This window comes from Arachis hypogaea, chromosome 7, assembly GCF_003086295.3.
Source record: "Arachis hypogaea cultivar Tifrunner chromosome 7, arahy.Tifrunner.gnm2.J5K5, whole genome shotgun sequence".
Lineage (NCBI taxonomy): Eukaryota > Viridiplantae > Streptophyta > Magnoliopsida > Fabales > Fabaceae > Arachis > Arachis hypogaea.
The window spans coordinates 37,008,522-37,035,581 of record NC_092042.1 but is presented as its reverse complement, the minus strand read 5'-3'; the positions used below and the strand labels follow the sequence as shown (position 1 = coordinate 37,035,581).

Below are 27,060 nucleotides of genomic sequence, written 5' to 3'. Positions count from 1 at the left end.
CTCATTGCTCTTTGATCTTCTCTTATTTCTTGGAGAGTGAGGGCGTGTTCATGGTGTTCCACCCTTAATTGTTCAACATTATGGCTCAAGTCTTCCAAAGAGGTACTAAGTTGCTCCCAATAGTTGTTGGGAGGAAAGTGCATTCCTTGAGGCATTTGTTGATGATGAACTTCCTCATGTTCTTCTTGAGGGCCGTGAGGAACTTCCCTTGTTTGCTCCATCCTTTTCTTGGTGATGGGCTTGTCTTCTTCAATGGAGACATCTCCATCTATGATAACTCCGGCTGAATAACATAGATGGCATATGAGGTGGGGGAAGGCTAGCCGTGCCATGTATGAAGGCTTGTCGGCTATTTTGTAGAGTTCATTGGATATGACTTCATGAACTTCCACTTCCTCTCCAATCATGATGCTATGAATCATGATGGCCCGATCCACAGTAACTTCAGATCGGTTGCTTGTAGGGATGATGGATCTTTGGATGAACTCCAACCATCCTCTAGCTACAGGCTTGAGGTCCAGTCTTCTTAGTTGGACTGGTTTGCCTTTGGAGTCTACTCTCCATTGGGCGCCTTCCACACAAATGTCCATTAGGACTTGGTCCAACCTTTGATTGAAGTTGACCCTTCTTGTGTAGGGGTGTTCATCACCTTGCATCATGGGTAGATGAAACGCCAACCTCACATTTTCCGGACTGAAATCTAAGTATTTCCCCCGAACCATTGTGATATAGTTCTTTGGATTCGGGTTCATACTTTGATCATGGTTCCTAGTGATCCATGCATTAGCATAGAACTCTTGAACCATCAATATTCCGACTTGTTGCATGGGGTTGGTTATGACTTCCCACCCTCTTCTTTGGATCTCATGTCGGATTTCCGGATACTCATTCTTTTTGAGCTTGAAAGGGACCTCGGGGATCACCTTCTTCATTGCCACAACATCATAGAAGTGGTCTTGGTGGCTCTTGGAGATGAATCTCTCCTTCTCCCATGACTCGGAAGTGGAAGCTTTTGCCTTCCCTTTTCCTTTTCTTGAGGAAACTCCGGTCTTGGGTGCCATTGATGGTGAATGAAAAATAAAAAGCTTAGGCTTTTTACCACACCAAACTTAAAATTTGCTCGTCCTCGAGCAAAAAGGAAAGAAGAGGAGAAGAAGAAGAAGAGAATTTTGGTAGAGAAGGAGAAGAGGGGGTTCGGCTATATTAGAGAAGAAGGGGTTTGTGTTGTGTGAAAATGAAGAAGAAAGGAAAGGTATTTATAGGGAGAGGGGAGGGTGAGGTTTCGGCCATTTTGGGTGGGAATGGGTGGGAAATTGAATTTTGAATGTAGTGGAGGTAGGTGGGGTTTATGGGGAAGAGTGGGTTGATGTGAATGGTGAATGGGGTAATTGGGAAGAGGAATTGAGGTGATAGGTGAAGGTTTTTGGGAATTGTGACATGGGGTATTCAAATCACAAAAATAGGATTAAGAGGGAAGGTGGGAATAGGGTAGGTGGGGATCCTGTGGGGTCCACAGATCCTCAGGTGGGGATCCTGTGGGGTCCACAGATCCTGAGGTGAAAAAGAAATACCATTCCTTCACCCTATAGGCGTGTAAATTGCCTCCATGCACCATTCTGGCGTTCAAACGCCCATTGGTGCATGTTCTGGGCGTTAAACGCCCATGTAATGCTTGTTCCTGGCGTTGAACGCCAGTTTCATGCTTGCTTCTGGCGTTCAGCGCCAGATTGTCCTCTGTGTGCGCATCCTGGCGTTAAACGCCAGGATGTTGCTTGTTTTGGGCGTTCAGCGCCAGAAAGATGCTCTGTTCTGGCGTTGAACGCCGGCCAGATGCATCTTCTGGGCGTTGAACGCCGGCCCGTGCGTCCTCCAGGGTAAAAATTTTTTTCTTCTGTTTTTGACTCTGTTTTTAATTTTTTTGATTTTTTTTCGTGACTCCTCATGATCATGTACCTAATTCAACACAAAAATAACACCAAAACAAAATAAAATAAAATTAGATAAATAAAATTGGGTTGCCTCCCAACAAGCGCTTCTTTAATATCAATAGCTTGACAGTGGCTCTCATGGAGCCACAGAGTGATCAAGTCAATGTTGTCTTGTCCCAACACCAAACTTAGAGTTTGGATATGGGGTTTGAACACCAAACTTAGAGTTTGGTTGTGGCTTCACAACACCAAACTTAGAGTCTGACTGTGTGGGCTCTTCTTGACCTTGAACTGAGAGAAGCTCTTCATGTTTACTCTCTTTTGTCACAGAGGGATTGCCATGTGCTTGAAACACAAGATATTCTCCATTCAATTGAAGGACTAACTCTCCTCTATTGACATCTATCACAGCTCCTGCTGTGGCTAGGAAGGGTCTTCCTAGGATGATGCATTCATCATCTTCCTTCCTAGTGTCTAGGATTATGAAGTCAGTAGGGATGTAAAGGCCTTCAACCTTTACTAGCACATCCTCTACTATCCCATGAGCTTCTCTCATGGACTTGTCTGCCAATTGTAATGAAAATAAGGCAGGTTGTACCTCAATGATCCCCAGCTTCTCCATTACAGAGAGTGGCATAAGATTTATCCCTGACCCAAGATCACATAGAGCTCTTTCAAAGCTCATGGTGCCAATGGTGCAAGGTATTAAGAACTTGCCAGGATTTTGTTTCTTTTGAGGTAGAGTTTCCTGAATCCAAGTATCTAATTCACTAATGAGCAAGGGAGGTTCACTTTCCCAAGTCTCATTACCAAATAGCTTGGCATTCAGCTTCATGATAGCTCCTAAATATTGAGCAACTTGCTCTCCAGTCACATCTTCATCCTCTTCAGAGGATGAATATTCTTCAGAGCTCATGAATGGCAGAAGGAGATTTAATGGAATCTCTATGGTCTCTAGGTGAGCCTCAGATTCCACAGGATTCAAAATACAATCCAGGATGTCTAATACAATAGATAATGTCCTATATATACTAGACTAGCTACTAGGGTTTACATGAGTAAGTAATTGATGCATAAATCCACTTCCGGGGCCCACTTGGTGTATGCTTGGGCTGAGCTTTGATCATTCCACGAGCTAAGGCATTTCTTGGCGTTAAACTTTGAGTTATGACGTGTTTTGGGCGTTTAACTCCGGATCATGACGTTTTTCTGGCGTTTAACTCCAGACAGCAGCGTGTACTTGGCGTTTAACGCCAAGTTACGTCGTCATTCTTCGAATAAAGTATGGACTATTATATATTGCTGGAAAGCCCTGGATGTCTAATTTCCAACGCCGTTGAGAGCGCGCCAATTGAAGTTCTGTAGCTCTAGAAAATCCATTTCGAGTGCAGGGAGGTCAGAATCCAACAGCATCAGCAGTCCTTTTGTCAGCCTTCTTCAGAGTTTTGCTCAAATCCCTCAATTTCAGTCAGAATTTACCTGAAATCACAGAAAAACACACAAACTCATAGTAAAGTCCAGAAATGTAAATTTAACATAAAAACTAATGAAAACATCCCTAAAAGTAGCTCAAACTTACTAAAAACTATATGAAAACAATGCCAAAAAGCGTATAAATTATCCGCTCATCAGGTATTTGAAAATTAAAGATTTTGATGCTAAGACTGAAAGTATACCTTTGAGGTGATGTGGATGTAAGAGTGATTGATTATTTGGTGATGCAGAAGTATGTGTAATTAAGCGATGATGCGGAGGTATGTTTAATAATGTAGGTGATGTGGAGGTATGTGTATGTAATTGGTGATGAGGAGGCATAATAAAGAGAAAGAAAATAAGAAGCCATGTATGAAAGAGATAATCATGAAAAGTGCATGTCGAATGGGCCTCGTGCCAAACTGCTAATGTAGAAATGTCCGCCTAACTGATAGCATATGGAATGTGAATGAGCCTTGTGCCAAATTGCTAATGCGAAAAGACCCGCCTAACTAATAGCCTAAAATTGCTAATGCAGGAATATTCACCTAACTGATAGCCTGTTTCTACCGTGATGCCAAGATATCCTAACTGACGTACCCATGATGATAATTGTGCCTGACTGACATAGTAAAGAAACCATATTCAGGGTTCGCTTCGAGTAACGTCGGGTTGCGGGTAGACAACCGACGTGTGAGCTCATGGCCTGCTTAGGATAGACATGCATCATATTGTTTGCGAATTTGCTTTTGGTTGTGTTTTGCTTGTTGTATTTTCTCTGTGATTGTGCTGGTTGGCTTATTTTGTCTTGCTTGTTTGTTCAATTGGGTCTCTAGTACTATTAGTTTATGCATTAAAGTGATTAAGAATTAATGTTGAATGAGTTTTCTTTTTAAGTCTAGAAATTTTAAAGAAAGCAATTAATTGTCTAAAGTAAAATTAAAAAGTATTTTCAAAGACTTGATAAAAGAATAATTTTACTGAGTAAAGTCAATTATTCGCATTTTGTTCATTACTTTTACGGCATTCACTTTCCCTACTAAGAACATGCGAGAACGACGTTCTCACCCCTTACAGATTTCTCTTTCAGCAACAGGTTCAAGAATCCTTGGCGCAGAGCCGCGACTGAACATCAGAGCTATATGTAAATATGTATCCGTATTTTCTGTAGTTGGTTTAGCCTTAGACTTTTCCCTTGCTATTTATTGTCTTTGATTTTTTAGAGGGGTAGGACTTGTATTTGAAAATCTTGGAATAAGTCTATGTATATATTGTTATGTGAGTATATATGTTTTTGTGATTAAAAGTTTAAAGTAAAGACCTTTCATTTTCTTGATAAAATTCCAATTCGTATTCGCGAAGACTTAATATTAAATATAGTATAAAATAAAAAGGGTTAGAGGTAAGTAATGCTTAAACTTTTAGTACGATCATGAGGTGCTAAAAGTTAGGGTGTTACACACGGATGTAGTTTTTTCCTTACTTGCATAAGCAAGCACCTCCCACATACGCGGGTATTCAGAACAAAGGGGAGGCTCGCGTACACGTCCACCCTTCCGTGTAAGTTCAAAACTGGGCATTCTCGCATACGCATGCATCATGCGTATGCATGATTATAAAATTTTCCAAACTCGCGTACTTGAATGTGTTGAAACAAAAGGAATTCTCGCGTATGCATGCATGTGTCCATGTACTCATGCCCTGCATTTTTCAGAAAAGCTGATAAGTCTGCAAAAATCAACTTTGCACACCAAACTTCAAACGCACATAAGTTTTTTATTAAAAGTCATTTTTAATCCACCCTTCAAACGACATAAATTAAACTTCACGGATTCAATTTTCATTTGAAATAAGTTTGACAAAATTTGAGAGTTCATAAGCTAAGTTATGACCACCGAAGTTGGTCAAAAATCAAACTTTTACCAAAATCACCAAGCCTCTATTCTTACCAAAACCTCAATTTAAACCAATGTTTCACACCCCTAAAATAATACTAAATATGTTTAGAATAGTTACATATCCCTTCCATATCTTCCACAACATATCAAATCTCAATTTTATCAATTTCATTCCAAACAATCCACAATCAACATATATATATATATATATATATATATATATATATATATATATATATATATATATATATATATCATAACTCATAATCATCATCCTCATCAATGATCATCACAAGCTCCTAAAAACTTAACATTTTTACCAAAAATCACTAAACCTTAACAAGTTCACATAATTCAACCTATCCTACGGTCAAGTAGCCTAAGTTTTAGGTTACATTATACATTATCTATGAGAAACCAAAACCATACATTGGCCGATTTCTCCTTAATGCTCGGACTATCTCAAATTCCACCAGTGCACATGTTTTCACTTCTCCATGACCACACCAAATTGGATCCCCAGCCTCCAAGGTTTAATATAACAAGCTCAGCCACCAATTGGACTTCAAATCAACATGATACTTACTCTAATTCACATGACATCACAAAAATCAATACAAGGGCTCACTAATCAATAATTCACAGAGGATTTTAGGGTTCTTACCTTACCCACATTTCAATTTGACACAACCCAACAATTTTCTCAAGCTAATTCAACCCTAGAACATCAAAACATCAAAATCTTCAATACCCACTAACCAAAATTTTGAATTTGAAGGGAGAAGTGACTGGGTGAAAAATAACTAATTCCTTACCACTTCGTTTGGATGGTTTCGAAGAACTTGACGCAGTGGTTGCATGGCCGCAAACGGTGCAGTGATCGGACCTCCAGATTGAGAGATATGTGAGATAGAAATTTTGAAGGGAAAAGGGTTTGGGGTTTCCTCCTTGCTCCTTCCCTTTCAGCGTGCTTTAATGTGATTTTGGGGAAAGAAAGGATGAGTTATGGATTTTATATGTTGGGCTTGGGTCCGGTTTGGATCCAGTCCAACAGGATCAAACCGTTGGTCTGGTTTTGAACCAAATTCTTTAAAATTAGTGCCGAAATTCATATTTTTAATATTTCTTCTTCTCTAAATTATGAAAATTTAATTTTCTAATTTAATAATAATTAATTTATTGGCTAATTATTCATTAATTAAGTGAGATTTACACCAACTCCCCTACTAATAGAAGAGGAAGATTATGAATCTGATTAATGCAGCAAAAATTTTATTGCTTGTTGGATTTGTGCTATAGCAATATGTTTATGAATTTATTTGGATTTATGTCTTTCGTTCTGTTAGTTTTCTACGTCAACTATCAGCAAGTTTATTTTTTCATAATTTAAGCATATTCACGATTTTTTCTACATCAACTATTTGGTCAAATTTTTCCTTGATATAATTTTTTGTTTTTGAATTTGATTTTTTGTTTTGATTTTCTTAGTTCTTCATTTTTTCTGGTTTTTCTAAGCTATTTTTTGCTCTATTCTGATATTTGATTTAGTTTTTTTTTCTAAAATTTTTTATATTTGGTTTTGTTCTATTACAGCTATGGTAGTGCTCAACTGTTACTATGTGGTGCTAAACTTCTACTGCTTTGCCTGTTCTGTTCTGCTTGTTTTAGTGGTGGATTTATATTTTTAATGATACTCATTTCATAGATTGTATGTGTATCTTTAATTCTTTTGGAACAATTTTATTTATTTTCTATATCTTCTCTGCCTTAGCTTGATTTGTTTTCCATGGCAGGGAAGCAATATATTAGGAAAGGACCACAATATTTATTGTTCCACAAATATCAATACAGAGGCTGGATGCTTATCAGCAAGAAGGCCGAGTTTGCACATTCTTCTAACTCCCTAGATTTACAAGATTTTTTTAATGTTTTATATTGTATATATGATAGGTCGTTTTAGCATTGTTTGATGATATCACCTAGTGAGACAAAGCTTAGTTGTTCGCCTATTCGGTTTTGTTGCATTCTCAGCAAATTTATTACAATAATTTGAGCTTAGAATTAGTTAGATGCATTATGAATATTTGAACCAACATTCAAATATGGATATCTCATGGACTCTAGTTTGATCATTGGCTTTCTTAATGCAACATGTTTAATCCGACTGACATATAATTCGTAATCAGAATTAACCCACTCTAGAAAAGGATCGTTACCAAATCCGTCAAGCATTCATAGCTGCTCCTGGGAATTCTCTCATAGTTGTTGATTACGGTCAGGTTAGTAGTTTACGTTCCCATTATAATTTAACAAAGCAAGAAGAAAATTCATTAAGCTGATGTAGGTTTCTCTTTCTCTTTTTTTTTAGTTGGAATTTAAGATCCTTGCACATCTTGCTAACTGTAAAAGCTGTTGGAAGCCTTTGAAGCCGGCGGAGATTTTCATTCAAGAACTGTAATGAATATGTATCCATATATTCGTGACACAATTAACGAGAAACAAGTTCTTCTTGAATGGCATCCTCAGCCTGGTGAAGACAAACCCCCAGTTCCACTCTTAAAGGTAAATCCACAGTGATTTAACCATCAGTTTTCTAGAGACAAAAGATCTTTTAGATCATTTTTCTATGTTAACACTATATCAAATCATTTAGTTTACTATTATGCTTATACCAAATCATTTATTTTGCTATTATACTTTCTCTTTCTCAATATTTGATTAATGAAAGTAGTTACAGGAAGTGAAAGTCGGACACCATTACATTGGGCTGTGAATCATGGCCACTTTAATGTCACAGAGTTGCTTGTTAGCAGGAATGCTGATATTAATGCCAAGGTATTTCATATATTGCAATTCAAAACATTTCAATTTAAGTACTTAAGATATTTGAGCTAATTTATATGCTTTAGAGTTTTAGAGGTATTGACAATATTTTTCTGGAATGGAAACATAATGGAATTAGCTTGAATGTTAAATTAAGTTGTTATTCCTTATTACAATAGTTGCTTAACTCTAACTCTTAGTTTAGCATGTGCAGTAGAAAATCGTTCTATGCATTTTTAGTTATTTTCCGAATGCTGAAATTGAAATTTGCTTATATTGTCTTGTGTTTTGTAATTTTATAAGGATAATGATAAACAAACACTACTGCATTACGCTGTTGCCTGTGAGCGAGAAGTAATATCTGAGTGTTTAGTGAAGCATAATACAGATACAGAGTTGAAAGACAACGATGGCAGTTTCTCACATGACATATGTAATATTTGAAGTGGAGGAGGAAATAAAGATATTTATGGAGTATGGTCCAGGAAAATATGTATAACTCAACTTTTATTCTTTTACCACTTTATAGGAGAGACATGTTGGAGGATTTTATTAATTTTACATGCTTATAACTACTTTGGTTATAAGAGATTGATATGGCTAATTTGGTTTGAATTTTGCTAATGCGATACTAATTTTTATTGATTAATTTTTTTAAATGATATTCACAATTTTTTGTCAATATTTTTTATTGTTTTTGTAGTACATTAGAATACATGTAAAAGCAAATACTAGAATTTTTTTTAATCAAGATATAGCTACGCTTTAAAAGCATGGCAATAGATTCAAATTTAGGTACGTTTAAGAAAGCATAGCTGTATCTTTTTCTATTGGCACGCTTTTAAAGTGTAGCCAAAACTAACCCAATAGTCACGTTTTAAAAGCGTGGCTATAGGGTTATATATAAGCATGACAATTGATAAAAGTGTGGCAAAATATAAAATGTACCAATAGATCAACAAAAACGTAACGATAGAACAACCGGCACGTTTGCAAATGTGATCTTTTTAAAAGCGTGCCGATAGCTCAAAAAACATGACAAAAAATTATCGCTATATTTTTTTGTACTTTTTGACACGCTTTATAAGTATAGCAAAATTCTGTTTTTATTATACACAATGCGATTTCACTAATTTATATAGACGACTGTTGCTTGTAAATTGTTTTAAGTAAAAATGATCTATGTAAAAGTGGTGACTCAGTAAATCGGTTTAAGTTAAATTATTAATTTATCCACGTTTTTTGGCCCTAGTAAATCAATTATTTAAGATCAATTGAATTATTATATAAAGTTGTTTTCCTAATAAATCCATTTATGTTAGAACGATTTAGTAGGATATTGTAAATCAATTTAACTTAAAATCGTTTTAAGTTACATCAATTTATATAAAAAGACAATTTGAAAATGAAAATTAAAATAAGATAATCTTGTAATATTGGAAGCAAATCAATTTAAAAGCATGATTATTTACCCTTAAATAATATAATTCAAATAATAATAATAATAATATATATTTATTATCAATCATGTTAAGGTATACACTAAAATAAGCAATTAGTATAAAATACACATTAAAAGTAAATTAAATTACACATATATTTATAGATAAATATATAGCAACTCGAAAATATTTAGTAACAAAAAAATTTAGCCAAAATTAACCAGAATTTACCTTATTTAACATTCATTAATTGCTGCCGCAATAATTAATAAATGCTAAATAAGACAAGTTCTACCTGTTGTTTTTTTTTTTGTCTTTCTAACATTACCGATAGTGACTGATATGGTGGTTGTTTTTAGTATGCACATAGAATTGTTGATTTATTATATCTCTTAAATTGATCCAAACGATAATGCAACTACAATAAATATATAGATATTTCGTTTATAGTGAGAACAAAATTTATTTTAAATTCTATCTATCTCGTTTGCAAATAAAATGTGAACAATTAATTTTTTAATTATCTCGTTTAAAGTATAAACGAGATATATATATATCTATCAGGCTTGTAGTATAATCAACCGTAAAAATATAATTTTTTTATAATTATATACTTTAATAAATAAAATATTTAATTTATTTATATAAAAAAATCCTACATATATGAATGTAACTCATTAACTAACTTGGAGAAATTATAGAAAAAGAAATTGTATTGCCAAATTATATTATACCACATATGATGGAGAGAACAACTGCTAATGCTCGTCTCTTTATTTATTTCAATAGCAAATGGATATACATATATAGCACTCAGATTTTGAAATGAAAAGAAAATGTCATTCTAGATAATGTTATATAATTATTCACCTATGAGATTTATATAATTACTTTTTTGCATGCCCTTCATACATATATATAGGGTAGTGTTAGGGAGCCAATGGCCTAAGTGTATAATGTGTACAATGAATTAAATTTTTGGTCCATGAATAAAATGAACATCACCCATACTATTCAATACCAAGGATAATAAACATCTCATGTCATAAAATCACTCATCCTAGATTTTGGAGTTCACCAAGGAGCGAACCCTTGATCTTTCGGATCTAAAATTTTAATACCATGTCATGAACCCACTCATCCCAAAAACATAAGCTGACAGGACAATGTAATACTAATGGTCATATCTCTAATACTTCCTAAACCTCCATTGTACACATTGTACGCTTAGACTATTGGCTCCCTATACTTTTCCATATATATATTATCCTGAATGGGTTGAATAAGTAATGATAATATACGATTCTTGATTTGAGAATATTGGATGCTATGGCCATCTCCATGTTGGTACATGCATAGTGCCATTCTTCCAAGGTTCATAGCAATTTCTTTGAAACGGTTAGACAAAGGAGAATCATGAGCTTCTTTGTTCATCTTCTTCCATACTATGCTTAACATGGATTTTATGCGCTCACGTGCATCTGTTTCAGAAACTTCATTTTCGTTCATCAAACATTGAATTGACTTAATGAAGTCACCAGTCTCATTCTCACGCTGTCGAAGAAAACAAAACGTAGAATTTATTGAAATAGTTTAAAAGAAATTTTTCTAAAACGAATTAATCTGTTTTTAAAATAAATAAAAATAATTTTATTTTTAAGTTATAGCAAATTGAGTGTGTCAAGTCCAATTAGAAAAGAGCTCGTACGCGATGGGCAGCAGTTCGGGGACTTCCAACCCGATGTGCAAACTAAAATGCAATAGTGTGTTAGGGTGTAATTTAAATCTTAATTGAGAATGAAAAATGGTTATAAAACACATGTGGAGGAAAAAAAAGGGTCCGTGTGTTAGGGTATAATTTGTCCCAAAAAAAAAAGTACAATAGTGTAGAGAGCGATCTCTTTCGGTAAAAAAAATTGGATACTGTTAATTATTTAATTTAATTATTTATTATTTTTTTCACCTATTTAATTTTGGTCCACTTATACAATTAAAAATAAAAGATTACACTTTATTCTCTTAAATTTTTTTTTTTTTTACTTAAGAGGATCTATTTTCTAATAGTGTATGTAGATAAGATGAATTGCAAAAGTTTTTCTTTTTGAGAAACTAAACAACTCTTATCTTGTGAACTTTAATTTTTAGGTCTAGTCAAATAATTAGTCCAGTTATTAATTCAAGAGCTAGGTAATAAAAACCAATAGATTTCACCAAGAAAAATGAAAAAAAAAATACTATGTTATTTGGGAATAAATGACATGTGTGTGTTAACTTATATTATTTTTTAATCTTGTTTTCGTAACTATTTGGTCTTAGACGTTCACTTATTGTTTGACACGGTTTAAGAATTATGTAAAGAACATGATTGAGAGATATATATAGCAGGAATTAATTAAGGATATACCTCATATGTTCCCTGGTCATTAGCAAGGCGTAAAATCATTGATGAATATTTGATGACGTCAGAGTACTGAAGCAATTCGTCTTCTCTAAATGATTGTGGAATCAGAACATAAGTGTGAACAAGTATAACAGGTGCACTTATGGAGACCCATGCATTCTCTATGTATTCTTCGAAGCTTGGAGTATATCCACTATGATTCCACTTTTCTTCAATAAAATATGATTTGCATAGATCTATCCACTGAAAATTTTAAAATTTCAATTAGTTCAAACACATACACTATGAATAAATTATGTACAATATTTATTTCTAGAAATATTCTTTGAGCTACTTTTTGGTGTCACTATACATATATATAGTCAGTAAAAAGTTAAAGCATCCAATAGAAAAAAGAAGGAATGATATATAGGATTCACATTATGTTTTATGACTTATATCTGATGTGTGACTTTTTCCTCAAGTGATACATTACGTTATTAGGAATTAATGTTAAGAATCATTTTGAAACTTAATTCAGCAAATTGGAAAAACAAAAATTTGAAACTAATAGAAAACTAATAGGGATGGTAATAACTAATTAATAGCTTACCGATTTCTGTAGGTATGGAGTGACATTGTACCCATGATCTTGGAAAATTTCATATGCCAACTCATTCACAAAGTTATAAAGTGCTAGGAAACACAATTTCATGTAATCTGGGAGATTATCAATGGTAAATGGATCCCATCTGAAAAAATAACAAAGTTATAAGCATTTTATTTAATTTCTATTGTAAAAATTTCAAATCAAATAATCTAAGGTTGTTAGTAGCTACGCCAAAAGATATGACTGAGTAATAATAATCATTGCTAACCTTTCAATTGCATCTGTAAAAAGCTCCAACTCTTCGAAGGTTCCATAGACATCATAAACATCATCAATGGTGGTGATTAGGGCATTGACCTTTGTTATGAACGTTCTTAAATTCGCAAACTGTGGCTCAAAATTGTTTCCAACAGTCCAAATGTAATTCTCTACCATCCTATCTCTTGCAAAGCTTAACTTGTCACCAAGCCCAGTGTTCTTCCACCATCTTTAAAACAACAAAGGTTTTGGCATTAGTATTAGGAAGTTTTGGAATATTTAATTTATATTATTAAATTGGTCTCTCTCAGAATTTTTGTTTTGGACAAATTAATTTTTAATTAATGAAAAGAATGATAAATTGGTTCCTAATATTTTAGAATATTTGACAAATTATTCCTTTATCTTTTATAATTTTAGACAATTTAATCTGTTATCCATACTATCTTTAGAAAAAAGTATTGCCACTTTTCAAAAAACAAAATATTAGAGACTAAATTCTTTATTATTTTTTATTAAAATTAATTTGTTTAATATTCTAAAATATTAAGAACCAATTTGCCAATTCTTTTATTAGTTTGTAATTATCACCTTTTGATCTAATAATCACTCCTTATGTACTTTTTCATATAAAATAATTGTCACTATGTAAAGAAAATATGTATATTTTATCGAAAGACTGTTCCACACTCCTCTAATAAAAGCATGAAAAGTAGTTATTCTGTCTTATTTAAGAAAAATTCTACTTGTGTAATATAATATTCAACAATAATTTTTCCATACTGGACAGCACTTATCTAAATCAATTTTAGAGATAAAGATAAGTTAATAATAGAACAAAATGATTGAAGATTAAACAGTGTTAAAGCACCAAATATATTTTCAAATAAACTAATAAAAATGCAGCAATAATGATTGAGTTTGCTAGAAAAAGATCATCACAAACATTAGTCATTACCACTTATTATATATACAAGCACGAAGTGACTACGATGCAGAGTGGTTGCCAGCAGGGAGAAAGAAATACTAATTATTTTAATAAAAAATTTTAAAAAATCATTAAAATTTATTATTTTTTATCATCAATTAATTATTAACTCAATTTTTATAATTTATTAACCTAATAATATATTTTATCCTATATTTTTAAATATTAGTAATTAATTATTAATTAAAAATAATAAATTCTGATATTTTTTATTAATTTTTAAAATAATTTTCATTCCACTAAAACTATCATTTCATCAGTTTTGCTCTCCTTTTTAAATTAGTAGATTTTCTTTTTCTATTCTTGTATTATCCCTAAGAATTAATTTAAACTATATGATACTCATAAATCAATTATACTACATATACGTTATAAATTGGCTATAATCAACTATTGTATACAAAAATATATATTTGACATCTCATAAAATTTTTTTTATAATTTTGCTGCGTATATTTTAAAAATTAGTCATCTATATATATACAGGCTCGGATTCATGCATAGTAATAATGAAGGGACACTTGCTCCACTCCCATTTTATTTTTTTTAAACCAAATATATATAAAAAATTATATATATAAAAGCTCGGACCCATGCATAGTAACGAGGGAGCACTTGCCCCACTCCCATTTTATTTTTTTAAATGATTTTTTATAAATAAACTACAAATAAATTAAGTCTAATTATTAAAAGCTCTAAATTTATTTTATTTTTCTATTATTCTAATTATTAATTAACTTAATTAAATTTAGTCTTCTTCTATTCTCAAATTCTAACTGTTACTCATTTATTTTGTTAAACTCTTTTTTTAGTTTCATATTTTTAATCTTCTTTTTCTATTCCTTATTTAGTGGTCATCTTCTCTTCATCAAAAAGTAAATTTCAAATTCTCTATTTTGTTTTATATAGCTCTCTATGACTCTATGTATTTTTCAATTTCATTGTTTCTCTTTTTGATATTTTCAATTACAAATTTTAATTCAAACAATTATAATTTAGGTATTAATCTATTTTTTAATTCTCTTCATGAATTTATATATTTTATTTTATTCTCAATTTAGTGATTTTTATTATTTATTTGTTTATCTTTCGTTCTATTCTATTATATATAATTATGTTGTATATAAGTTTTTAAAGTGAATTGATTAATTTACTTATAATTTAGAATATATATTTTTTATTTTTAGAAATAGTAATGAAAAATATTTCAAAAGAAAGCTACTACTAGAATCTGAAGTCACTTCATTAGTTTCTTCTAATAAAAAGAAGTTCTTAGAATTCAATGTGAAAAGTCTAGTAACTGATCCTAGACAACGACCCAAAATTTCAAATTATGATCTAAATGACAGAGATAAAATGTGCACTTTATATTTTAAATTTAAATTAATATATATTTTGATAATAATATGTATTATTTTTACCCCTCAACATAAATTTTTCGGGTCCGTCACTGCATATATATATTAAAAATTAGAATATAAAATATACTTTAATAATATATAAAATAAATATATTTTTACATAAATAATATAATGATTAATTTATAATTATTTTTTAATGTTACATCTAATATATAGTTTTTTATTTTTATTATGCTACTGTGTATGCAAACAAATTTGATTATTCATGTATTGTAAGTTTATTATGTTATCATGAAAAATTTTAGTAGTTGATTATTTAATTAGTAAATATGTGAATGCATATAATTTATATCTTTTAAAGTGAAAAAATTTGTAAAATAATAAAAAATAAAAGGTTAATTATTATTAATGTTATAACTTTTTATGAAATGTGTGTTTTATTATCTTAATTTAAGAATGATTAATTTTTTAATTTACTATTTTATCAATTTCCTTATTTTAAAAGATCTTGATCCGAAGACATATGTATAAATATACACAAATTCTAGTTAATATGTATCTTTAGTTATCAATTTATACTAAAAATTGAAGTCTATATTAATCATACCTTGATGAGACTTTGAGTTCCTCTTGGTATATTGTCTGAAGAATGTTGAAATCCAATTTAGCTAACTGAAGTAAAAGTGGATTCATGTTTTTCTTTTGTTCATATGCGTTAATGAACCATTGAGCCTCCCATCTAGGAATTCTCCAATGTAATGGAAGCTCCAAAGCTTGATTAATTAGGAGTGATAAGTAGTGGTCATGATGATCATTACTTTCATCATTATTCTTGCTCAAATATTCTTTGAGATATTTTGAGGTGAAATCTTTAGCTTCATCCAATATAGTTTCATTTTCGAATGAAAGAAATGAAGCTTCATAAAGTGATAGCATTCCCTCAACATCAATTGATGAGTGTTGACTAAAGTTGCCCATTTCATCTTGAAAGCTCAGAAACATATCTACAATATCCATTAAAAAAATTAAATAAATTTTTAGTTCATATAGAAATATACTTTTTTTTACGCTATAAATAATTTTTTTAGTTTTGATCTTTGAAAAATTGAAGATATTAATTTGTTTTTGATCCTACTACACACAAATTTTGAAGGGACTAAAATTATGAATATTAATAAATCAAATATATAGATAATTTTAGAAAATTAAAATTTTTTTGTCAATATCAATTAACTTTTCAAAAATTATTTTATCCAAAACTCTAGATCCTTAATCATCATAATTAAACCCTCAATGTTAGATTCTAAATGTTTCAAATATTGACTAAAAAATTAGTTAATATGGACTAGAAATTAATTTCTTATATTTTCTGTATTTTTAATTATGGTCTGCAATTTAAAAGCATGAATATAATGTATGTATAAATTGATAAGGGAGTGTCTAGCCATCACTATTAACAAAAAGAGAAAGAAAAGAACCTGTTGATACATCATAACCGTGTTGCCTTAAGAGTCTGAACCCAAGTGCTGTAGCATATAAATTATTATCCTTCTTTGAGTTATCCATCATGTTGTAAATATTGTCCAACATGTTCCTTATTTCATTATTAAAATGATAGGCCACTCCAAGTCTTTGCAAGACATCAATAAGCTCAAGTTGATCAACACTATTTTCCACTTTGAAAAGCATCATTCTTACTTTTTCCCTTAGCATTTGGCTTTTCTCTACGTACACATCTCCCTGCATTCATAAATTGACCACATTGATTAATTAGCTTAATCAATAGCAAAATTGATTTTCTTTTTCCGGCTCAACAATTCGAAGAATAGAACTATATACGGAAAAACCATAAAAAAAACCTAATAAAATAGACCTTTTTGGTTTAAGGGTTTAATTTATTTTATTGAAAAAATATTAATTTTCTGCTTAGTTGTCTTTTGTTTTTATAATTTAGGTAAAAAATTAAAAAATAAAACATAATTCTATACTGTGTTTGAGCAGACATTTCCTAGCTGTTATTATAGACCATTTATTTAACTGTTTTTTATTTTTAAATTTAATTAAAAAGTAAAAGATAGTGTGAAGGTAATAAAATCTTATTTCCATATTTTCATGTTTTAAAAATATAAAATATTGAACATGAAATATAAAATCAAAGCACATATATATTTAACTGTCTTATTACAAAATAAATCATGTATGTATTTAATTTCTAATAATATTTAAAAGACAATAAAAAATAGTCTAAATAATAAAAAATTATCTTACTTAATATTTATTAATTATTATTAAAATAATTATATAGTTATAAATTAATAAATATATAATTATAAATATTATATATATAAAATTATGAGTATTAAGTTAAATATTTAACTATTTTTTTCTCTAATATTACCGTTAATTTCTTGAAGTATGAAACCATACCTTATATTCACTGCTCAATGACTGGATATAATCATAATGCCAAATAGAGGGTTGAAAAAAGTTCTCAGATCGACGAACAATTGCTTGGCTATTATCAGAAACTTTAGTTGATGCATTAATATTGCATTGAGTTGGAGGAGGGACTCTGAATTTCTTGTTTGCTAGGAATGACGATGAGTTTCTCCTCGGAGGATGAAGCAACATTTTGGTGGACATAGATGGAGTTGAAGAAGCAAGTACAAGTGAAAGATCCATTATAACTGAATAAGATATTTTTTTTTTTTCAAATTGTAGAATATCGGTGTGATTTTTTTTACTTTGTGAGTGGATTATTATTGTGTGTTTTGCATGTTGGCACTTGGCAGCATAATCAACCATTTATATAGGTGATGAATGCAAACAGAACTTTCTTTATATGTTCATATATAATATCGTGTTCCTCGTTTATCAGGCGTGTTAATCGCACTGTATATATAATGATTAACTACAATCACATCACTTCAAAATTAACTCAATGTAGATTTTGTGGGTCTCTTCTCTTTTGTATGTGGTAAACGTTTTAAACGTTTTCATATTGATTATTCAATTTACTGTTTACTATTTTTAATGAATATAAGATATATAAAAAATATTTAATAAACGTTTAAAATGATATATAAAAAATGTGTTTTGACTCATCCCAACAGATGGGGTTAATATGTACCCTATCCGCGGGTACTCAATCCGATCCTACTCGCTCGGGTAGGATTACCAATCCGATCCGCAGCGGATAGGATAAGGTGCGGGTAGGGTTCTCGTGCGGGTCAAGTGAGGTGCGGGTTGAGCTTTAACCCTACTCGACCAATCCGCACTCTATATATGTTTATATTATATACTTATATAAAAATATGTTTTAAGTAAATGTTGAATCAAAGACCTCTCATTAAATGCAAAAGATTCTTAGTCACTAAAAAAAATCATTAATTGATAAATTTAATTTTTTTTACATAAAAATCAATTCTATTTTAAATTATCATTAAGTTATATAATAATGTTGTATATTTTTTGTAACCCGCAGGTAGAGTTGGGTACCCGCGGGTTAAGAGCGGGTAGGGTTAGGGTTGGGATATTCTCAACCTGCGAATAGAATAAGGTTTATATAAAAATCTCAACCTGCGGGTAGGGTTAGGGTTGGATCCAAACCCTACCCTACCCTACTCATTGTCACCCCTAAATGGGGTCTACCAAAGTATTAAATGAACCCATTCTTCATCTGTATAACATGACGTCCCGCACGTGTTTTGATCTCTTGAAGAGATCTTGACAACTAGTGGATATTTTCGAGGGGTTAGGTCTTGGCGAAAGAGGGTCCATCCAAATAATTTGGGATAAAAGGAGAGAGAATTATTCTCTTCTCAAGTACGCCACTACAACCTCAATTAGCCGCTTCATCATCATATGGACTCTTACTTTAACATGGAAGTGTTCTTGCAGGTGGCTCCATCCGCTGACCAACCGACGACTCATAGGTTCGATTCCTCACCTCAATCCTCTCATTCAGGTCCTGATCCTCACTTTAAACGATCTCTCCATCAAAACCTAGGCAATAGTCGACTTCTTGGTAGAAGTGGTCGGCAAACCTCCCGAAGCCCCGAACATGTGGTGTGTAAGACCCAAAATTTTTAAAAAGTCTTATTATGAGCAAATTTTAATTTATTTATTTATTCATTAAAGATTTTAATTTTAGAAATAACTTTATTAAAAGTAATTAAATTAAATTTGGACAAATTGAGTTTGAATTAAATTAAAATTTTTAGCCAATTTTATAATGGATAATTTTTTATATTCAAATTATAAAGTTTTGTAGTTGTAAAATAATAAGAATTTTATATGAATCAATTTAAATAATTGAGATTTTAAAATTTAATACTTTAATTTTTATAAATAAAAAAATTAATTACATTACTTTTAGTTCCTGGATTAGAGTATGTGATACATGTGCATCTTAACTAGTTAGTTTAAGACTCTTTTTCATCAAATAAATCATGAATCTTGTTTACTAATAAAGTGTTTTTGTGGTTAATTCTCAATTATATTTGCATGCAAAGAATCAATTAACGTTAGTTGAATTTATGTTCATTCATGAATATAAGAATTAAGATTAATGCACTTGTGTATATTAGGTGATTTTGTGACTAATAGAATTAAGTTGGTTGCACTTATGTAGATTAGTTCATTTTGTGTTAATTCATGAGATTAAGAAGAAGCTTTGATACAATTATATTTAATGATTTTTTGGAGAATGATGATGAATGGTGTGAGATTCAAGTTGTTCAAAGATGAAATTAGTCTAGAACAAAGAATGGCATTAAAGATTATATTGTGTATTCACGCATGCAAAAAGTCCCCAGAGACACACCAAAGCGTTAGTAACGCGTCATTATTGAAGCGCCACTTTCAACAACGCATGCAACTAGGCTTCCAGTTCCAAGATTCAAGCTCTCTAGCCTTTGCATGGCGTTAGTAACGCAGCCTTGAGGAAGCACTATCAAAAGAGGCGCCACAACACTATCCAAGATTCAAGCTCTCCAACCTTACATGGCGTTAGTTACCCCAAAAGCACAAAGCGTTACTTCAAGCAACGCCAGTAACAACTAAGAGTAAAATTAAGCATGCATGCAAAGCGTTAGTAACGCCTCAAGTTCAAAAGCGTTACTTCGGAGGTGCCTTTGATGCGTGCAAAATGTGGAAATCAAGACACTTGTAAGAACCGAAGTTTTTTTACATAAAATCGCTTTAATAAAATAATAATTTTTAATTGTCCGGAATAGGTTTGAAAATGTAGAAATTATATTTTGAAAATAAAAAGGTGAAATTTGAATTTAATGAATTTTTCTGAGTTGGAAAATGTAGTTTTTATGAAAATTTTTTGTAAAAATGTGTAAAGGTGCTTAAGTCGGTAGTACCGGCTCTAGTCTATCCGATATCGTGTATTTTGAAAAATGAGATTTTGAAAATTGAATTTATTGTTTTGAAAGAACAAAAATAATTTAGAATTGAAAACTGGATACTAATTCTAAAGGTTTTACCCCAAAATAGACCAAACAGACCAAAAATATTTAGCGGATTGGACCAGTCTCAAGTTGGGCCCATGTCCAACATATAAATACCCTAACTAAGAGGCATTTAGCCTCATTTTTCATAAGAGAGAGAGCGAGGGACGGTGAGAAGAGAGAAGAGAAGGGTTTGGGGTTTTACTATTCACCCAAACCTTGTTTTGATCATAACTTGAGTTACGGAGTTCCGATTGACGAGCTGTTTGCGGTTACGCATCGCTCTTGCCGAGCCCGTCATTTATAACTAAGTTTTGTTGGTAAAAAAATAAAACTCAAGCTCCAGTTTTCTACCCTAGCTTTTGTGCATTTTTTGTTCTAGTTCTTGAGTAGATTTTTGTATTTTGTTTGTTTAGGGGTGATTTAGCATTGGAATATTGTTGGATTTTGTCCCTAATATCGTTGGGTAAGGTAAGTCTCTTCAAACGCTTATGGTTTGATGTTTTGGTTAGCCATAGTGTTGATTATTGTTATGTTATATGTGTATAGTTTGATAGTTGATGAGTTTCGGAAGTGGTATTGATGTTTGAGGCTTGTTGATCTTGTTGGAATCAAGCTTTTGGTATTTTGTGCAGATTAGGGATCGGCCAAGGTATGCTTTCGATTTTCTTTATGTAATATGTAATGTTTTGGTACACTTAGATTAGTAGCCTTTAAGATAGGTTTGAATGATGTGGTTGCATGATTATTTGTATGTATATGTTATGCTTGATGGTGGTTTGGAGGGGGGTTGAATGAGTTTGTATGTAATGATATATGTAGGATGGTAGATAATGATTATTAATGGGTATGATGGCTTTGATGAATTATGATGGTGGGTGTTGATGATTAATGATGAATATTGATGTTGTTGGTAATGGATGAGAAGGGTTGAACGAGTTGATAAGTTGGGATAGTAAGGTTTGGATGTTGTATAGTTGAAAAATGATGGAATTTAGGAGTTTTGATGTGATTTAGGTTGAATTCAGAGTTGGATGGAGTGAGTATTAGATGGTTTAGATGATTGAATGATTTATATGGTTGAGAAATGTTTGGTATGGTTTCTTGAGTGATGTTAGTATTGTTGGGTTGTGAATAATTGGTTTCGAATTGAGAGTTTTGGTAAATTTGAGGTTTAAATATTTTTTGTAAAAACGGTTTAAATATTTTAAAGCTGTCTACAAGGTTTTTCATATACTATGTCTTGTTTTGTTCGTATATACGTTTTGTTATCGTGTGTGAACGTTTCGCGTTTCGAAATTTCGCATTATGCAAGTTGGGCTTTTATTCCTTCATCGGGCTTCTAGTATTACTATTTCTTTCTATATATATAATATTATATGAGGTTTAGAACTATTGTGACACTTTGTTATCCTTTGCTTTACGACGCGAGATAAGGCTTAGGATAACGAGGTGTTACATTCACAATTTTTGTTCTTCCTGTGCGTACGCACACTTTGCCAAACTTTCCTTTGTTGTGTGTAAACCCCGCTAAAATCGGTAAATAATTAGTTAATAAATTGAATTTTAATTAGGAAACCTAAAATTGCAAAACTAATACTAAAATAGGATAGACCTCTTCAAAACGAGAATTTCGACACTAATTTTAAAGAATTTGGCCTGAGATTGGGCCAAATCGGTCAAACCGGTTGAACCGGACCCAAAATGGGCCCAAAGCCCAACCCAACTCAGCATAAAACACCTAAAAGAACCCCCTCTCTCCTCTCTTAATCATCAAACATTCTGAATGCAGCCATGGGAGGGGAGAAGAAGAAGCAAATCCTAACCTCATCTTCAAACCTTGATAACTTTTGATCCGGAGCTTCGATTGACGAGTCGTTTACGGCCCCGCGTCGGGTTTGTCGAGCTCTTCAATTCTACTTAAACAAAACAGTAAGTAAATTGCGTTTTTCTAGCTCCATTTCTGCTGGTATATGGATTTCGAGTTTAAGATTTGAGAAACTCAATTCCTTGATGATTTTCATGTTTTGGGGGTCCACTAGACTTGATTTCTTGTGGGTATTGCCCAAGGATCAGTGGGTAAAGGTAAGAGATCTCAAACCCTAATGAAATTTATGAATTTAGGCATTTGTGTATAGAGTTGTTATGTTTAGATGTGTTAATTGTGGTTTAGGTAGTGTGTATGTGAATGTTGATGCTTGTTGGAGACTTGTTGGTGATCAAGCTTGATTTGGACTGTTTGATTGAGCTTGGAGGGGCTGTACTTTTGAGTTGTGAGGCTGCCTTGGGTGAACTAAGTGATCGGCCAAGGTATGGTTTAAGTTTCGCACATTTAATATTTACAGTGTTGTGAAAACTTAGGTTAGAGGAACCATATGATAAGTTAATTGTTAATTGCATTTAATGAGTAGTTTGTAATGTTGTTGGAGCAAATTGTTGAAGAACATAGATTGGAATTATGAGGTATTGAGGTTATTAATTTCATGCTTTTGGACTTGCTTATAATGGGTTGTATTGATGTTGATATTGATGAATTATGGTTGGTAATTGTTAATAAATAGTTGTTATGTCAAGTTGATGGATTAACATGTATGAAGAGTTGATTTATGTTAATGGCATTTAATTGGTATATGTTGATGGAAGGTTGATAAATATATGATAAAAATTGGTATAGGTGAAGAACTGATGTGAACAAAGGAAAGGTTATTGATGTAAGAGGTAAAAGTAGATAATTTTTATGATCAAGGTTGGTTGAGTTGATTAAAGCTTATATTGGTAATGGTTGTTGATGAATTGAGTTGATATGGTTTTACAATGCAAGTTTTAAATGGTAAGAAACTTAAGTTGGAGAAAAAGAGGTTTTGTTGAAAGTGGTTAAAACCAAATTTTGATGAACTTTGGATGTCCATAATATTCTCCTCAAATTTTGGATTGGGTTGTGGTTTGTTGCAAATAAAAGATGGTTTCAAAAGCTTTTGATTGGTATCAACTTTGTAGAAAATGGAATTTTGTCGAGAAAGTTATGGACGTTGCAAGTTTAGTGTTTAAATTTGAGTTCAGGGTGACCAAACCGGTTTTGACTGTTTTTAAACCAATTTTTCACTTCTAAACCTCTATTTTCTTCCCTTTTAGGCTTAAGGTATGGTACTAAGACCAGTAGCTAGCTGAAGCTAGGAAAATAAGATAACTTGAGATTGAAGTAAGAGGTAAAATAAGGAGTTTTATAAAGAAGATGAGAATGTTAAAGGAAGTTTAATGCCATGGCTTGATAAATGATGACATAACGATTATAAATATGAAATGGCTTATGAATGATGATATTAGAGATACGAGTTCCCTGGGTAAGAGTCGTGGCTCGCCACCACGTGTTCCAGGTTGAATCTCGATACTCTGTTGACCCTACGTCGTGAGGGTGACCGGGCACATATAAATTTCCGGGTATGGATAGCCCCTATTGAGTGATTATATGATGATTGAATGTGAACTCTATGCATAGACTCTTGGAGATGCGCGACGGGGGACAATCTAAAGTTTTCGGACTTGTCAGGTTGACTGGATAACTGACAGATGGGCCCCATCAGCCATAGGACAGGCATGCATCATATGCATTTGTTTGTTTTTAATTGTTATGCATTTCCTGGGTTTGCCTAATTGATATATATCACTTGCTACCTGTTATACTTGCTAATTGTATTATCTGCTCATTATTTGTGCGTGAACTTGTTTGATTGCTTGTTTCTGTTGCATATGGATGACGGAGGAACGGAAGAAATGGAGAAAATGGTTTGGTGTTAGATTAGGATTGAAATTGAAAGAGTTAGGTAGATTTAGATTACCTATCCCTCTTTATAGCTTCTGTTTAGTCCTTAAGTTGGATAACTGAATAACGGAGTTCTAGGATTGCCTATGACATTCTCAGAACCTTATTTATTATACGCGTGGCACTTTTACCATACTGAGAACCTCCGGTTCTCATTCCATATTGTATTGTTATTTTCAGATGCAGGTCAAGAGGCTCCTCGTTAGACATCTGGATCTTGGAAAGCGAAGTAGTACTTGGGTGTATTTTGGTTTTCTGTTTGTATATATGTATATATGTATTTAGCTTACTCCCCAAATACCTTGTGTATGCTGCTCCTCTTAGAGGTTGAAGGAGAGATATGAGTTTACTTTGGTATTTTGGTGTGTTTTGGGGAATATATATATATATATATATATATATATATATATATATATATATATATATAGCCTTAGCTTCGCAGGCTGGGTCAGGGGCTAGTTATGTTGTTTCTTTGGCTTTCATTTATTCATTTGCTTATCTTTACCATGTTCCTATTAGGTTTCTTAGCATGCAAGTAATCCTTTCCTGAGCGTTGCGCTTTTTATTTTGCGATCTTTGTTTTATCCGTTTTGTTTCAAGGCTCTTAGTATATTATCCTCTTCTTTATTATGTATTTATTCTGCTGTTTAGAGGTCTGTAACACTACACTACCTCTGTTCTACCACTTAAGCATAAAAATCTGTGTAGTAGGGTGTTACATTATGGTATCAGAGCAGTTCATGCATATAGAGCCTGAGGACAGACTAATTGTGCTTCTATACATTCTCTATGTATGTGTTTATGTACTATTAGGATATCTAACTGATATATGTGGCATAAACGTTCATGAACATGCATTTGGGACTTAAAGCACTGAACTTGAGATATTGAGACTGATCAACTTAATATCATCTGTTTGGTGTATATAGAGATCAGATGTCTACTCGCGGACACAGACGCGGGCCAGGTAGAGGCCGAATAGGCAATGCTATGCTTGATGCATCAGGAAATACTCCTAACCCTATAGACTTCATGGCTGCATTAGGCAATATGGCAGCAGCTATGCAAGCGACAGCTGAAGCCCTGGGAAACCAAATTAATAATGGAAATAATGGAAATAATGATGAGAATGGTCCAATGTCACTGCGTTCCTTCTTGAAGGTTCACCCTCCAACTTTCAGAGGGACATCGGATCCTACCGATGCCGATAACTTGATACAGGCCATTGAGCGAGCGTTACAGGCTCAGCAGGTTCCTGATAAACATTGGGTTGAATTTGGAACCTACCAGTTGTATGGTGAAGCTCAGCACTGGTGGCAGGACATGAGGCGCATTTTGTAGCCTGATGGGATTGTGATCTCTTGGGAGTTGTTTCGGGAGGAATTGTATAAGAAATATTTCCTCACCTCAGTTAGAAATGCTTGAGAACTCGAACTACTTCAGCTTAAACAGGGACAGATGACCATCACTGAGTATACCAGTAAGTTTGAGGAATTGTGCCGCTTCTCACGCATCTGTCAGGGAGTTCCTGAGGACTTTGCTGAGTGGAAGTGTATAAAGTATGAAGGAGGCCTTAGGAGTGACATTCAGAGTTTTGTGGCACTGGTGCGCGAAATTGTGAACAATACTTTTCACAACTCTCATAATCCCCGGTCATGAACCCCAAAAACTTGGTAGCTCAATACCATGGCATTACACAACTTCGCACAACTAACCAGCAAGTGCACCGGGTCGTCCAAGTAATAAACCTTACGCGAGTAAGGGTCGATCCCACGGAGATTGTTAGTATGAAGCAAGCTATGGTCATCTTGTAAATCTTAGTCAGGCAAACTCAGATGGATGTATGATGATGAATGAAATAAACATAAAGATAAAAATAGAGGTACTTATGTAATTCATTGGTAGGAACTTCAGATAAGCGCATGAAGATGCCTTCCCTTCCGTCTCTCTGCTTTCCTACTGTCTTCATCCAATCCTTCTTATTCCTTTCCATGGCAAGCTCATGTAGGGTTTCACCGTTGTCAATGGCTACCTCCCATCCTTTTAGTGAAAACGTTGCCTATGCTCTGTCACAGCATGGGTAATCATCTGTCGGTTCTCGGTCAGGCCGGAATAGAATCCATCGATTCTTTTGCGTCTGTCACTAACGCCCCGCCTGCTAGGAGTTTGAAGCACGTCATAGTCATTCAATCATTGAATCCTACTCAGAATACCACAGACAAGGTTAGACCTTCCGGATTCTCTTGAATGCCGCCATCAGTTCTTGCCTATACCACGAAGACTCTGATCTCACGGAATGGTTGGCTCGTTTGTCAGGCGATCAACCATGCATCGTGCAATCAGGAATCCAAGAGATATTCACCCAATCGAAGGTAGAACGGAGGTGGTTGTCAGTCACACGTTCATAGGTGAGAATGGTAATGAGTGTCACGGATCATCACATTCATCAAGTTGAAGAACAAGTGATATCTTAGAACAAGAACAAGCGGAATTGAATGGAAGAACAATAGTAATTGCATTAATACTCGAGGTACAGCAGAGCTCCACACCTTAATCTATGGTGTGTAGAAGCTCCACCGTTGAAAATACATAAGAACAAGGTCTAGGCATGGCCGTGAGG

The 27,060-nt window shown here is 32.9% G+C and overlaps 1 protein-coding gene across 1 annotated transcript; it reads right to left on the bottom strand.

Annotated features, from left to right (window-relative positions):
• Window positions 1-10,259: 10,259 nt before the first annotated feature.
• On the bottom strand, window positions 10,260-17,960 carry LOC112702944 (terpene synthase 10). Its single transcript, XM_025754185.3, has 7 exons — window positions 17,589-17,960; window positions 16,640-16,901; window positions 15,769-16,165; window positions 12,823-13,041; window positions 12,558-12,696; window positions 11,969-12,208; window positions 10,260-11,118 (listed from the first exon to the last, which is right to left on the bottom strand). Exons 1-7 carry the CDS (start codon window positions 17,841-17,843, stop codon window positions 10,792-10,794), a joined length of 1,839 nt encoding a protein of 612 aa, XP_025609970.1. The 5' UTR covers window positions 17,844-17,960; the 3' UTR covers window positions 10,260-10,791.
• Window positions 17,961-27,060: the final 9,100 nt, after the last annotated feature.

What these genes read in the sequence shown, in the direction of transcription:
- LOC112702944 (XM_025754185.3), bottom strand. Translation starts at nt 17,843, where the DNA reads ATGGATCTTTCACTTGTACTTGCTTCTTCAACTCCATCTATGTCCACC. An exon ending in CATTGAGCAGTGAATATAAG is followed by an intron (nt 16,902 to 17,588) that starts GTATGGTTTCAT and finishes TTATGAATGCAG; the next exon opens with GGAGATGTGTACGTAGAGAA. An exon ending in CGGTTATGATGTATCAACAG is followed by an intron (nt 16,166 to 16,639) that starts GTTCTTTTCTTT and finishes TGGATATTGTAG; the next exon opens with ATATGTTTCTGAGCTTTCAA.